The following is a 13599-nucleotide window of genomic DNA, read 5'->3' as shown; positions in this document are numbered from 1 at the left end:
AGTTTCAAAAAGAGCACTAAGCTGCATGTGGTGGATGAAATGATGATCAGAATGGCAGGACTGTGTAGCCTTGAGATTTACAATGTGAAAACTAATAATAGACAAGCAATATGACTTACACCGGAAGTGAACATCAAATTAATTAAAATAGAATTGGGTACTGGCTCGGCTGTTTCAGTTATTTCACAAATGAGTTAGAACGGCATTTCAAAGATATTGAACTGAAGGATATCCAGCTAAGAACTTATACTCGAGAAGAGATAACTCCTGTGGGAATGACATGCGTAGCACTGAAATCTAACAACTAAGAAGCCACATTGGGCTTGTAGGTAGTAAAATCAGGAGGGTCAAGATTGTGGAATCATGAGTGGCTGAGACAACTACAACTGGATTGGAGATCAATCCAGCATTTGCATGTCACATCTCCTGCAATAGAGTCAACTGAAAGCAAATTAAGAAATGCACCACAGCAGTGTTCAAGGATGGCATCAGTAAACTCAAATATATCAAGGGTAAAATAGTGTTAAATGAAAATGCTACGCCCACGTTTTACAAAGCCCGTCAGGTTCCTTATACCACGTGTGATAAAGTATGCAGTGAGCTGGATCACAAGGACGCTGACTGCAGCACATGGGCAGTGTCAATGGTCTCACAAGTCAAGAAAGATGGGTCTGTCAGGATTTGTGGTGATTTTAAGGTCACCATCAACCCAGTACTGTACTGAAAGTAGATCAATACCCTCTGCCCAGGATCTTTGCAAGCCTTTTTGGAGGGACACACTACAGCAAAGTGGGCTTGGTGAGGCCTACCTGCAGATGGAGATGGAACAAGAGATGATGGAACAAGAGTCCAAAGTGTTTCTCACTATAAAGACTCACAAAGGGCTTTATTGCTATAATAGGGTTATTGTCGGAGTAGCATCTGCACCTGCACTCAGGCAGAAAGCTACGGACCAGGAGCTGCAAGGCTGCCCAAACACTCAGGGTTACTTGGGCGACATCATTGTTACTGGTGAGGATGATAAGGAATGTCTCCCAAATCTCAAGAGAGCGTCAAAGGCATTAGAAGGCCAAGGGCTCAGAGCACAACGCAACAAGTGTGAATTCTTTAAACCAAGCAACACTTCCTGTGGTCACACCATTGATGTACAAGGATTACACAAGTGTAGTGGGAAAATTCGAGAAGTAGTGGATGCCCCAAAGTCAGAGGACACATCACAGTTCCAATCCTCTTGAGGGTTTGTCAGTTACTATAACAGGTTCATACTAAATCAGGCTACTGTGCTCACCCCTTGAACTGATTTCTACAGATCGGGAAGAAATGGCAACGGACAAAGCAGTGTGAGGCGGCTTTCCGAAAGGTAAAGGAAATGGTGACGTCAGACACCGTACTCACAGATTGTGATTCACAACATCCGGTGAAGCTTGCCTGCGGCACTTTGCCTTCTGGTATAAATGCAGTCACATCACATGTTAGACATAAGACATAGGAGCTGAATTAGGCCATTTGGCCCATCAAGTCTGTTCTGCCATTCAATCATGGCTGATCCTTTTTTCCCCTCCTCAGCCCCACTCCCCGTAACCTTTGATGCCAAGTACAATCAAGAACCCATCAATCTCTGCCTTAAATACGTCCAGTGACCTGGCCTCCATAGCTGCCTATGGTAATAACTTCCACAAATTCAAAACCCTCTGGTCAAAAAAATTTCTCCACACCTCTGTTTTAAATGGATGTCCCTCTATCCTGAGGCCGTGCCCTCTAGACTCCCTTACCATGAGAAACATCTTTTCCGCATCTACTCTATCTAGGTCATTCAACATTCAATGAGATCCCCCCTCATCCTTCTAAATTCCAGTGAGTACAGACCCAGAGCCATCAAATGTTCCTCGTATGATAACCCTTTCACTTCCGGAATCATCCTTGTGAACCTCCTCTGGACTCTCTCCAATGGCAGCACATCTTTTCTAAGATGAGGAGCCCAAAACTGCTCACAATACTCAAGGTGAGGCCTCACCAGTGCCTTATAAAGCCTCAGCATCACATCCTTGCTCTTGTATTCTAGACCTCTTGAAATGAACACAACATGCCATTTGTCTTTTTCACCATCGACTCAACCTGCAAGTTAACCTTTAGGGTGTTCTGCACATGGACTCCCAAGTCCCTTTGTATCTCAGAATTTTTGGATTTTCTCCCCATTTAGAAAGTATTCTGCACACTTATTTCTACTACCAGCGTGCAAGTTATGAGTGATGGAGACATCTGCATCACGTCCCCTTACTGCTACAGAGAAAAATTGCACATAGATCGACAGAGAGACCTTGAGACTGGTTTGGGGTGTAAAGCGTTTCAGCCAGTGCCTGTATGGGAGACAGTTTACCCTCATTACTGATCATCAACCACCAGTGTCCATTTTCAATCCACGGAAGGGAGTTCCACTAACAGCAGCAGCACGAATACAGAGATGGGCTCTGTTTCTCGGAGGACACAATTGCGGTTTTGAATTCAAGAGGACGACTAATCATGGAAATGCTGACGGATTGCCCTATCTACCCTTGGAAAAGGCAAATACCCAAAAATCTTACAAAAGAGGATGCTCCTCTTGATGTTTTCTCTCGGATGCAAATTGAAAGTCTTCCTATTACGGCAGAGGTGATGCAAAGGGAAACCAGTAAAGACCCCACAACGTCTCCAATCTACATGGCAACCCAAAATGGCTGGAATGTGCAGCAGGAATCCCAGTTCCCCCACTTTTGCCAGTGCCAGGATGTATTTGCCCTTGATGGGGGGGGGGGGGGTCGTATGTGGGAATTGAGAGTTGTATCCAAGCTAAGACCTGAGGTGTTGGAGGAGCTACATGACAGTCATCTAGGTGTGATCAAAATGAAGGTGTGGAGTGGAAGCTTTGTCACACACACACGGTATAAGATGACTAGAGAACAATATGTTACACACTGGAAGCTGCACTGCATTCTATATTGAGTCGGAGTTTGTAGCTAAGCGGGGAGGAGTGATGTGTATTTAATATTTCACTAATATTTCAGTAATATTGTAAATATATTGTTTGATGAAGCACTCTGTTTAATATAACCATATAACAATAACAGCACGGAAACAGGCCATCTCAGTCCTCCTAGTCCGTGCCGAACACTTACTCTCACCTAGTCCCACCGACCTACACTCAGCCCATAACCCTCCATTCCTTTCCTGTTCATATACCTATCCAATTTTACTTTAAATGACAATATCGAACCTACCTCTACCACTTCTACTGGAAGCTCGTTCCACACAGCTACCACCCTCTGAGTAAAGAAGTTCCCCCTCGTGTTACCCCTAAACTTTTTCCCCCTAACTCCCAACTCATGTCCTCTTACATAATCCATTCTGGGTTAAGAAGGAGGGGAATGTCATTCTGCCACCGCGTCACGTGTGAACATTTCACTCCAGCTAAAGGAAGTAGAGATGTTATCTGGGCTTCCCGCGTTTCTCCTTCAATTAATTTCTGAAGTTACAAAACAGGGGGGCCACTTCGGAACATTGGAAAATCACTCCCCCCATCTCCCTCTGTCAATCGAACTACTCACCACATACAATCCCTCTGCATAATAATCAATCAATCTCCTTCCTTCTATGTTTATCATCCGACTCCTCCAGCAGTTTAATCAATTCAATACCCATCTGTCGATATCTCTGAATATATCCGTCTACTTAAGCACCTCCCTATCTATCAATCTATCGATTGGTGAATGGTAATTAGTTTGTCCTTGTCCAATGAACCCAGATGCAGTGAAAAACTTTTGTCTGTGTACGTCCAATCGGACCGTTCTATACACACACACCCTGGTAGTAAATTGGTGTGTGGGCAAGATAAAGCTGTTCTCAGCAATAGATAAAAATACTCACGCAGGCATGTAATCCAGCTTGTCTTCCACCGAGCAAACACTAGATGGCAGCACCGACAGGGGTGGCGTGGGAAGGGGACAAGCCCCAAGACGGCACAGACACCACACCACATGGGCCTCCGGCCTCTACCCTCTCGGGCTGCTGCACTGGAGAAACCTGAGGCACCAGGCCACAAAGCTCCATCTCGCCAATAATTCCGTGACAGGACTTGCAGTATTTTACATCACCGGTGTTTAACAGGGAATTGTGATCACAAGAAAAACCCCCAAAACAATCACCCAGTGTTAGACTGCACACTGGCTCCAACGCCCCTCTGTAGCAGGCAACAACATTGTCTGGCCCAAGTCCAGATCCCAAAGTTCCTCCACCAACGAGCTACCCACTCGTTGACCTACTGAACTTGAAGTTCTTAATGTCCAGCATTGCCTTGCAAATGTAAAGGAGGCATTAAAAAAAGACAAAAATACTTTTGCTTGGCCCCAGAGAAACTGCTGCATCCGAAAATGCCACCATCTTACTGGAATATCTATCTATCCATCTATCTACCTATCGTTTGTCTGTCAGCCTTTTCATCTTCTTCTATATTTCCATGCATCTATCTACTCCAGTGTTGGTTCATAAGACCGTGAGACATTGGAGCAGAATTAGGCCATTCAGCCCATTGAGTCTGCTCGCTGTTTCATCATAGCTGATCTGTTTCCCACTCAACCCCATTCTCCTGCCTTCTCCCTGTAACCTTCTTTGCCCTGACTAATCGAGAACCTTTAAACCTCATGCTTAAATGTACCAAATGACGTGGTCTCCACAGCTGCCTGTGGCAACAAATTCCACAGACTCACCTCTCTCTGGCCTGAGAAATTCCTCTTCATCTCCATTCTAAATGGACATCCCTCTATTCTGAGGCTGTGTAATCTGGTTCTAGACTCCCCCACCATAGGAAACATCCTCTCCATATCCACTCTACCAAGGCCTTTCACTATTCTATAGGTTTCAATGAGGTCACCCCTCATTCTTCTGAATTCCAGTGAATCCAGGCCCAGAGCCATCAATCGCTCTTCATACATCCCAGAATCAATCTCTGAACCCTCTCCAATATCAGCATGAGTTTCTCAGATAAGGAGCCCAAAACTGCTGACAATACTCAAAGTGAGGCCCCACCAGTTCCTTATAAAACCTTAACATTACATCCTTGCTTTTATATTCTAGACCTCTCAAAATTAATGCCAACATTGCACTTGCATTCCTCACCACCAGCTCAACCTGCGAATTAATCTTTAGGGAATCCAGGAAGAGGAATCTCAAGTCCCCTTGCAACTTGGATTTTTGAATTTTCTCCCCACGTAGAAAATAGTCTAAGCTTTTATTCCTTCTGCCTCAAAACTACCTGCCCTTCCCACTATCGTCTGCAAACTTGGCCACAAAGCCATCAATTCCATCATCCAAATCATTGACATATAACGTAAAAAGAAGCAGTCCCCACAGCAACCCCTGCGGAACATCACTAGTCACTGCACCCAACCGGAAAAGGGTCTCTTTATCCCACTCTTTGCCTCCCAGTGCTCTACCCATGCTAGTATCTTTCCTGTCATACCACGGGCTCTAATCTTATTAAGCAGTCTCATATGTGGCACCTTGTCAAAGGCCTTCTGAAAATCCAAGTACACAACATCCACCAATTCTCCTTTGTCTATCCTACTTGTTATTTCCTCAAAGAATTCCAAAAGATTTGTCAGGCAAGATTTTCCTTTGAGGAAACCCTGCTGACTACGGCCTATTTTATCAGTTGCCTCCAAGTACCCTGAAAATTCATCTGTAACAATCAACTCCAACATGTTCCCGACCTTTGACATCAGACTAACTGGCCTTTCGTTTTCTTTCTTCTGCCTCCTATCCCTCCATAAAACATGGAGTCATATTTGCAATTTTCCAGTCCTTTGAAGCCATTCTAGAATCTACTGATTCTTGAAAGATCTTTACTAATGCCTCCACAATCTCTTCAGCCACCTCTTTCTGTACCTGAGATGTAGTCTGTCTGGTCCAGGTGAGTTATCTTCCTTCAGACCTTTCAGTTTCCCAAGCACCTTCTCCCTAGGAATAGCGACTGCACTTACCTCTGTCCCCTGACTCGGGAGTCCTTGTGCAGGATTCCCTAAAGGTTAGCTTGCAGGTTGAGTCTTTGGCGAGGAAGGCAAAGGTGATGCTAGCATTCATTTCAAGAGGACTACAACACCAAAGCAAGGATGGAATGTTAGCACTGGTGAGGCCTCACTTGGAGTATTGTGAGTGGGTTTGAGCCTCTTATATAAGAAAGGATGCGCTGACACTGGAAGGGGTTCAAAGGAGGTTCATGAAGGTGACTCCAGGATTGAATAGCTTGTCATATGAAGAGCGGCTGATGGTCCTGGGCCTGTGTACACTAGAATTCAGAAAAATGAGCGGTGGTCTAATTGAAATCTAAGTGAAAGGCCCTGATAGAGTGGATGTGAAGAGGATGTTTCCTATGGTGGGAGAGTGTAAGATCAAAGGACACAGCCTCAGAATATAGAGCCATCCTTTTAGAACTGAGATGAGGAGGAATCTCTTTAGCCACAGAGCGGTGAATCTGTAGAATTCATTGTCACAGGTGGCTGTGGAGGCTAAGTCCTTAAGTATATTTAAGGCAGAGGTGATAGATTTTTGATAGATCAGGGCATGAAAGGATATGGAGATAAGGCAGGAGATTGGGGCTGAGAGGAAAATTGGATCAGCCCTGATGAAATGGCCAAGCAGACTCAATGGGCCAAATGGCCTAATTCTGCTCCTATATCTTATGGTCTTATGGTCTTTTGTACTACAACTCATCCCACTTACAGCAACTTTGCCCTATCATCTGCCTGTCCTTCCTGGCAGTCTGACTACACACTGCCTCTGCTTGTAAACCAACAGCCCTATCCTCAACCCTGTCACTCTGGTTCCCATCCTCCTGACAAATTATTTTAAACCCGCCCTTGCAGCTGTGGCAAACCTGCCCACAAGCAGGTGTAACCCATTCCTTTCATAAGGGCATACCTTACCCAGAGGAGATGCCAGTGATCTAGAAATATGAAAGTCTTCCTGCTACACCAATTCCTCAGCCACACATTCATCTGCCAAAACATCCTATTCTTAACCTCACTGGTGTGTGGCACAGGCAGCAATCCAGAGATTACTACCCTGGAGGTCCTGCTTTAAAGCTTTCTACCTCGCTCCCTAAATTCATTCTTCAGGACCTTCTCACTTCTCCTCCCCATGTCATTGGTGCCAATATGTAGCGAGACTTCTGGCTGCTCACTCTCCCCCTTTGGAATGTCGTGGACCTGATCCAAGATGTCCCTGACCCTGGCACCTGGGAGGCAACTTACCATCTGGGTGTCTCTACTGTGTCCACAGAATCTCATGTCTACTCCTCTAACTCCTATCACTACTGCAGTCCTCTTCTCCCCACTTCCCTTCTGAAACACAGTGCCAGAGACCCAGTCGCTGCGGCTCTACCCCAATAGGTCGTATCCCTGAACAGTATCTAAAATGTTATACTTATTATTGAGGGGAATGTCCACAGGGGTACGCTGTACTGACTGAATGTTGCCTTTCCTTCTCCTGACAGTCACCTATATACCTGCCTTCTGTAGCTTAGGGGTGACTACCTCCCTGTAGCTCCTATCCATCAACTCCTCAGTTCCCCATAAGAGCCAAATTCAGCTCCAATTCACGCCCAGCCTCCGGGAAAGCCGCATCTGCTCCAGGCGCACCGAGTTGCAACTCCAAACGCTTATCGCGGTCTCCGAGGAGCTGCAGCTCGGTGTACCTGGTGCAGATTCGGTTATCCGGGAGGCTGCAGGTCTCCCAGAATTTCCACATCTCACATAAAGAACACAACACAACCCCTGGAGCCATCCTCACTACTCTAATGATGTACTAACAGATGAAGAATGAAGAACAAAGAAGAATTAAGAAGAAGAAACCTACCAGATATGTGACTCGCCTAAGCCTGATGAGCTAAAGCCACCCACTCTAACACTGGTCCACTCCATTTTTCCCTGTCTTATTTCTATTTGCTCTTGTTAATAAATGGCGACTGCACCACTAAAAAAAGCTGGAATCCTGCGAAAGCTCCTGTTTTTAAATCTCTCACTCCCCGACCTGCGTGAGGCCGATTCGGCTGCAACAGTGCCCCAGAGAAAAGCTAAGGGACTGACGATGTTATTCCCCCTAAAGAGTGTCTCTCGACCATCATAGGGCTATTGGTGTGACACCCCCACCTAATGCACAGTGACTCACCCTGCTCCTGAATCACGGCTGCTCCAAATGCAACACGGCAGTCACGGGTCAGGCACTGAGGCCTCAGGAGATATGAAATATTCCAGTGGTGACTATGATAGGATGGTCAAAGTCAAAGTAAATTTATTACCAAACTATATATGTCAACATATACTACTACCCTGATTCACTTTCTTTGAGACATTTACAGGAAAGTAAAGACATTTAATAGAATTAATGAAAAACTATACATAAACAAAGACTGACAAACAATCAATGTGCAAAAAAAGACAGATTGTGCAAACAAAATTTCAAAGATTAAAGTTCAAAGTAAATTTATTATCGATGTACATATATATCACCATATACAACAAGATTCATTTCCTTGTGAGCATGCACAGTCAATGCAAAAACCACAATAGAATCAATGAAACACTCAACAGGACAGACAAACAACCAACATGCAAGAGACAAGAGACTGTGCAAGTACAAAAGAAAAAAATAATAATAGGGAAAAAACAAGCAATAAATATCGAGAACATGAGATGCAGAGTCCTTGAATGTGAGTCCATTGGTTGTGGGAACAGTTCAGTGATGGGGCAAAGTGAAGTTGAGTGTAGTTATCCCTTCTGGTTCAAGAGCCTGATGGATGAGGGGTAATGACTGGTCTTGAACCTGGTGGTGGGGGTCCTGAAGCTCCTGTACCATCTTCCCGACTCCTTACAGAATTGAACTCCAAACTCCGGAACGCCCTGAGCATATACATACAACCAAACGAAAAAACATTCCTCCGGACCATGGTGCACCCGCAATACAGATATCACACACAGCAGTGTTACCACAAACAAGTTAATAAAATATAATTTAAAATGCAGGTTATGTGCAGCGCAGATAAACAGCGAACATCTCACTGTCCTAGTGAAGGGACCTCGGTATTCATTAGCTTCACAGCCTGAGGGAAGAAGCTGATACTCAGTCTGGCGGTCCCAGTCCTGATGGTAGTGGGTCTAAAACTTTGTGGGATGGGTGGTAGGGATCCTCAGTAACACTCTGGGCCCTTCATCAGCAACGCTCCCAGTAAATATCACCAAAAGGGCGGAGGGGGATACTGGTGATCCTCTCATATGACCTTCTATCAGCCTTCATCACTCCAGAGAAAAAACACCTAAACCACATTTTATCTGTCGTAATGCAGTTTTCAGAGCCCCAGGGCTGAAGCAGGCACTACATAAATGCAAATCTCTCCATGAGAAAGGCTCCGGGATTAACGAGGCACGACCTGTGGCTGGTCTGCAAGTCCTCACCTGAGTAGTGACTAGTTGCCTGATCTGCGGGGGCAGCAGACTTGGAAATTGGCACGTAGGGAGCTTCATGTTGTGACCTCTCGGAGCCGTGGCCCTCGGCAACTCGAGTGTTGTTGCTGCTTTCCGAAGTGGAACTGCGCAGGAGACAAGGAGAGGAGAGCAGAGATTGAAAGAAAAACGGTCAGTATCAGAGTATACATCATAACCACGTAGTAGGAAACAGAAGACTTATCAAATCTTGGTCTGAAATGTCCGATTCTTTATTACTTTCTATAGATGCTGCCTGATCTATTGAGTTCCTCCAGCATTTTGTGTGTGTTACTATGGATTTCCAGCATCTGCAGAATCTCTTGTGTTTATGTAGGGAATAGTGAATTGTTGCTTCTGTGGCACAGCAAAGAGGGATGGGGAGATGAGCAGGTAGCAGAGAGATAAGGAGGTCAGCTACAGGATCGATACCAGTCTGTAAAAGTCCATAATGGGATCATAGAACATTGAACAGTACAGTACAGCACAATACAGGCCCTTCAGCCCACGATGTAGGGCCTAACCTTTGACCTACTCTAAGATCAATCTAACCCTTTTCACAGCCCTTCATTTTTCAATCATCCATGTGCCTACCAAAGAGTCTCTTAAATGTCCCTAATGGATGTGTCTCTGACAAGGCATACCATGCATTCACCTTTCTCTGCGAAAAAGACTTACCTCTGACAACCTCCCTATACCTTCCACCAATTACCTTAAAGTTTTGCCTCCTTGTAATAGCCATTTCTCCCAGGGACAAAGTCTCTGAATGTCAACTCAAGCAATCAGTGCCTCTTATCATTATGTACACCTCTCCCAAGTCACCTCTCATCCTCCTTCCCTCCAGAGAAAAGCCCCAGCTCACTCAACCTATCTCATAAGACATGGTCTCAGGGTAAATCTCCTCTGCACCTTCTCCAAAGTTTCCACATCCTTCCTATAATGAGGCAATGAGGCCTGAAGTGTGATCTAACCAGAGTTTTATAGAGTTGCAACCCTACCTCAGCTCTTGAACTCAATCCCCCAGCTAATGAAGGCCATGAATCACCCTATCAACTTGTGATGCAACTTTGAAGGATCTGTGGTTGTGGACCCCAAGGTCCCTCTGTTCCTTCACACTGTAAAAATCCTGCCATTAACCCTGTGAACCTTCAAGTTTGAACTTTCAAAGTGAGTCACTTCATAACTGACTAGCCCACTCCACAAGCTGAAGGTTAAAGTAAGCTATAGTGAACCCGTGCTCTGTTACGAGCCTAGCAACAGCTTCATAAAACTCCAGGAGGGAAGCTTGCTGTTGTACACATGAGGTGAAAGCAGAAATGCACACAGCCCACATTAGGGTGTTCTCCCCGTGAATGCCTGTGTTTCCTCCCGCAGTCCAAAATCGTACTGCTTAATAGGTTAATCGCCCTGTGAGTAGGGTAGGGTTAAATAGGTGGTGCGGCTCGTTGGGCCGGAAGGGCCTGTTCCACGCTGTATCTCTAAATAAGTGAATGAATATCTCACTCTACAGTGCCTTGTAAAAGTATTCAGCTCCCAAACCTTTGTTCACGTAAGTGATTTTGATCAATTTAACTGAGGGTTTTTATTTGTGAATCACATGCTCCTTTTTTTACACAGCAGAGCCCCAAGAAACAGTGAAAATTGTTAAGCATGAAAAAGTAAGAATTCAAAAACTGAAACGTTAGCAGGTTTTTGCTCAGTTGAACCATTTCTCACAGCTCTTATAAGCAGTAGTCAGGCCAGACACTCTGGTGGCCCAGTCAGCAGCTCGAAAGAGGCAATGGCTCTGGGTAAGTTGTCCAGGTAAGTTTCAGTTAAGTTTCCTGTTTTTCTACTGTGTCAGGGGTATTTAGTGCAGTTTAACTGGCCCCCTCGCTGCAACATTTGAAGCCCTGACTAATCGAGAAACAAGTGTGACCATTAACTGGGGTGGTAAAGAAGGTGTACAGCATACTTGCCCACATCAGTTGGAGTACTGAGCTTCTGTAGCTGTTACAGTTCATTCTCCATTCTGTTATTGTTTTATCTTGTTCTACATTAACGTACTGTGCAATGATTTGATCTGTATGAACAGTATGCAGTGCAAGCTTATCACTATGTCCTGGCATATGTGACAACAATAAACCAACACCAATACCAATATAAAAGTCGGCAGGTCATATTGCAGGTGTATAAAACTTTGGCCAGTGCCCACTTGGAGTATTCTATGCAGTTCTGGTCACGTGATTACAAGGTGGATGTGAAGGCTTTGGAGAGAGTGCTGCCAGGATTAGGGAGTATTAGTTATAAGAAGAGGTTTAACAAACTTGGGTAATCTTTGGAGTGTCAAAGGCTGAGGGAAGACTTAATAGTCAATCATTTTAATTCCTATTCCCGTTCCTGTTCCGACATGTCGGTCCACGGCCTCCCCTTGGGCCACGATGAGCCCACCCTCAGGGTGGAGGAGCAACACCTTATATTCCATCTGGGTAGCTTCCAACCTGTTGGCATCAAATTCAATTCCCCCTTCTGGTAAAAAAAAAATCCCTCTCCCTTCTATCTTCTATTTCCTACTCTGGGCTCTTACCTTCTCTCATCACCTCCCCTGGTGATTTCCTCCTTCACTTTCTCCCACAGTCCACTCTCCTTTCCTATCAGATTCCTTCTTCTCCAGCCCTTTACCTTTTCCACCCACCTTGTTTATTTAGAGCTATCTAAGAGCTAACTTCTAGTTAGCCTCCACTCCCTCCCCCCATTTTTTTATTTTGGTGTCTTCCCCCTTCCTTTCCAGTTCTGATGAAGGGTCTCGGCCCAAAACATCAACTGGTTATTAATTTCCATTGATGCTGCCTGACCTGCTAAGTTCCTCTAGCATTTTGTCTGTGTTGCTCTGGATTTCCAGCATCTGCAGATTCGCCTGTGTTTAGGACTCAGTAGAAGTTTATAACATTGTGTAAGACATAGATAGAGTAGAGAGTCAGAGATTGTCCCATGGTAGAAGTAGTTGAGGACAAGCATTGAAGGTGAGAGAGGGAAGTTTAAAGAAGATATATGGGACGTATCCCCAAGCCTCAAGATTCAGGGGAGTAAATTTAGGACAGAAATGAGGAGGAACTGTTTTTCCTAAAGAGTGGCGAATCTGTGGAATTCTCTGCCCAATGAAAAAGTGGAGGCTGCCTCAGTAAATATATTTAAGTTTGGTTAGATTTTTGCATAGTAGGGAAATTAAGGGTTATGGGGAAAAGGCAGGTAGGTGGAGAGGAGTCCATGGCCAGATCAGCTATGATCATATTGAATGGCGGGGCAGGCTCGATGGGCCAGATGGCCTACTCCTACTCCTATTTCTTATGTTCTTAGTTAAGTTTTTTACACAATTGGCAGTTACTTGTAACATACAGCCAGAGATAATAGTGTTAGAAGCAGACACAATAACAATTTTTAAGAGGCATTTAGATAGGCATGTGTACAGGCCGGGAATGGAGGGACATAGACCGTGGGAAGGCTGATAGGCCCAGACTGGGCACAGACATTGTGGGCTGATGATCTTGCTCCAGTGATGTACTGCTCTCTATTCTAACTATGGTGCCCCTAATGTAACATTAGTGTTACAGAGTCAGACAGCAAAGGAAATAGGCCATTTGGCCCAACTTATCCATGCCAATCTATCTGAGCTAGTCCTATTTGCCCACATTTGGCCCACATCCTCTAAACCAGTGGTTCCCAACCTTTCTTTATGCCATGGACCGATACCATTAAGGAAGGGGTCCATGGACCCCAAGAATGGAATCCCTGCTCTAAACCTTTCCTGTCCATGTACCTGTCCAGATGTTGTAATTCTACCTGCCTCCACCATTCATTCCATTTCTCCAGCATCCTCTCCATGAAAACCTTGCCCCTCAGATCCCCTTAAGATCTTTCCCTTCTCACCTCAAATGTATGCCCTCTAATTTTAGACTCCCCTATCCTGAGAAGAAGACCGTGATCTTCTATCTTATCTCTGCCCCCTGCCTCATGATTTCATAAATCTCTATTAGGTCAGCCCTCGTGTGGAGACACAAGAGATTCTGCAGATGCTGGAAACCCAGAGCAACACACACAAAATGCTGCAGGAACT

General features: G+C 45.0%; 1 protein-coding gene across 2 annotated transcripts in view; it reads right to left on the bottom strand.

The window, feature by feature from the left end:
* Positions 1–13599, bottom strand: part of kiaa1549la (KIAA1549-like a) — a 258910-nt gene that overhangs the window by 22473 nt on the left and 222838 nt on the right. For both annotated transcript variants that reach the window (XM_073049878.1, XM_073049879.1), the window contains one exon: positions 9480–9613. In XM_073049878.1, coding sequence (XP_072905979.1) covers positions 9480–9613 — 134 coding nt within the window. The remainder of the gene's footprint in view (positions 1–9479; positions 9614–13599) is intronic.

Source organism: Hemitrygon akajei, chromosome 6 (assembly GCF_048418815.1).
Source record: "Hemitrygon akajei chromosome 6, sHemAka1.3, whole genome shotgun sequence".
NCBI lineage: Eukaryota > Metazoa > Chordata > Chondrichthyes > Myliobatiformes > Dasyatidae > Hemitrygon > Hemitrygon akajei.
This window is presented reverse-complemented; position numbering and strand designations above follow the sequence as displayed.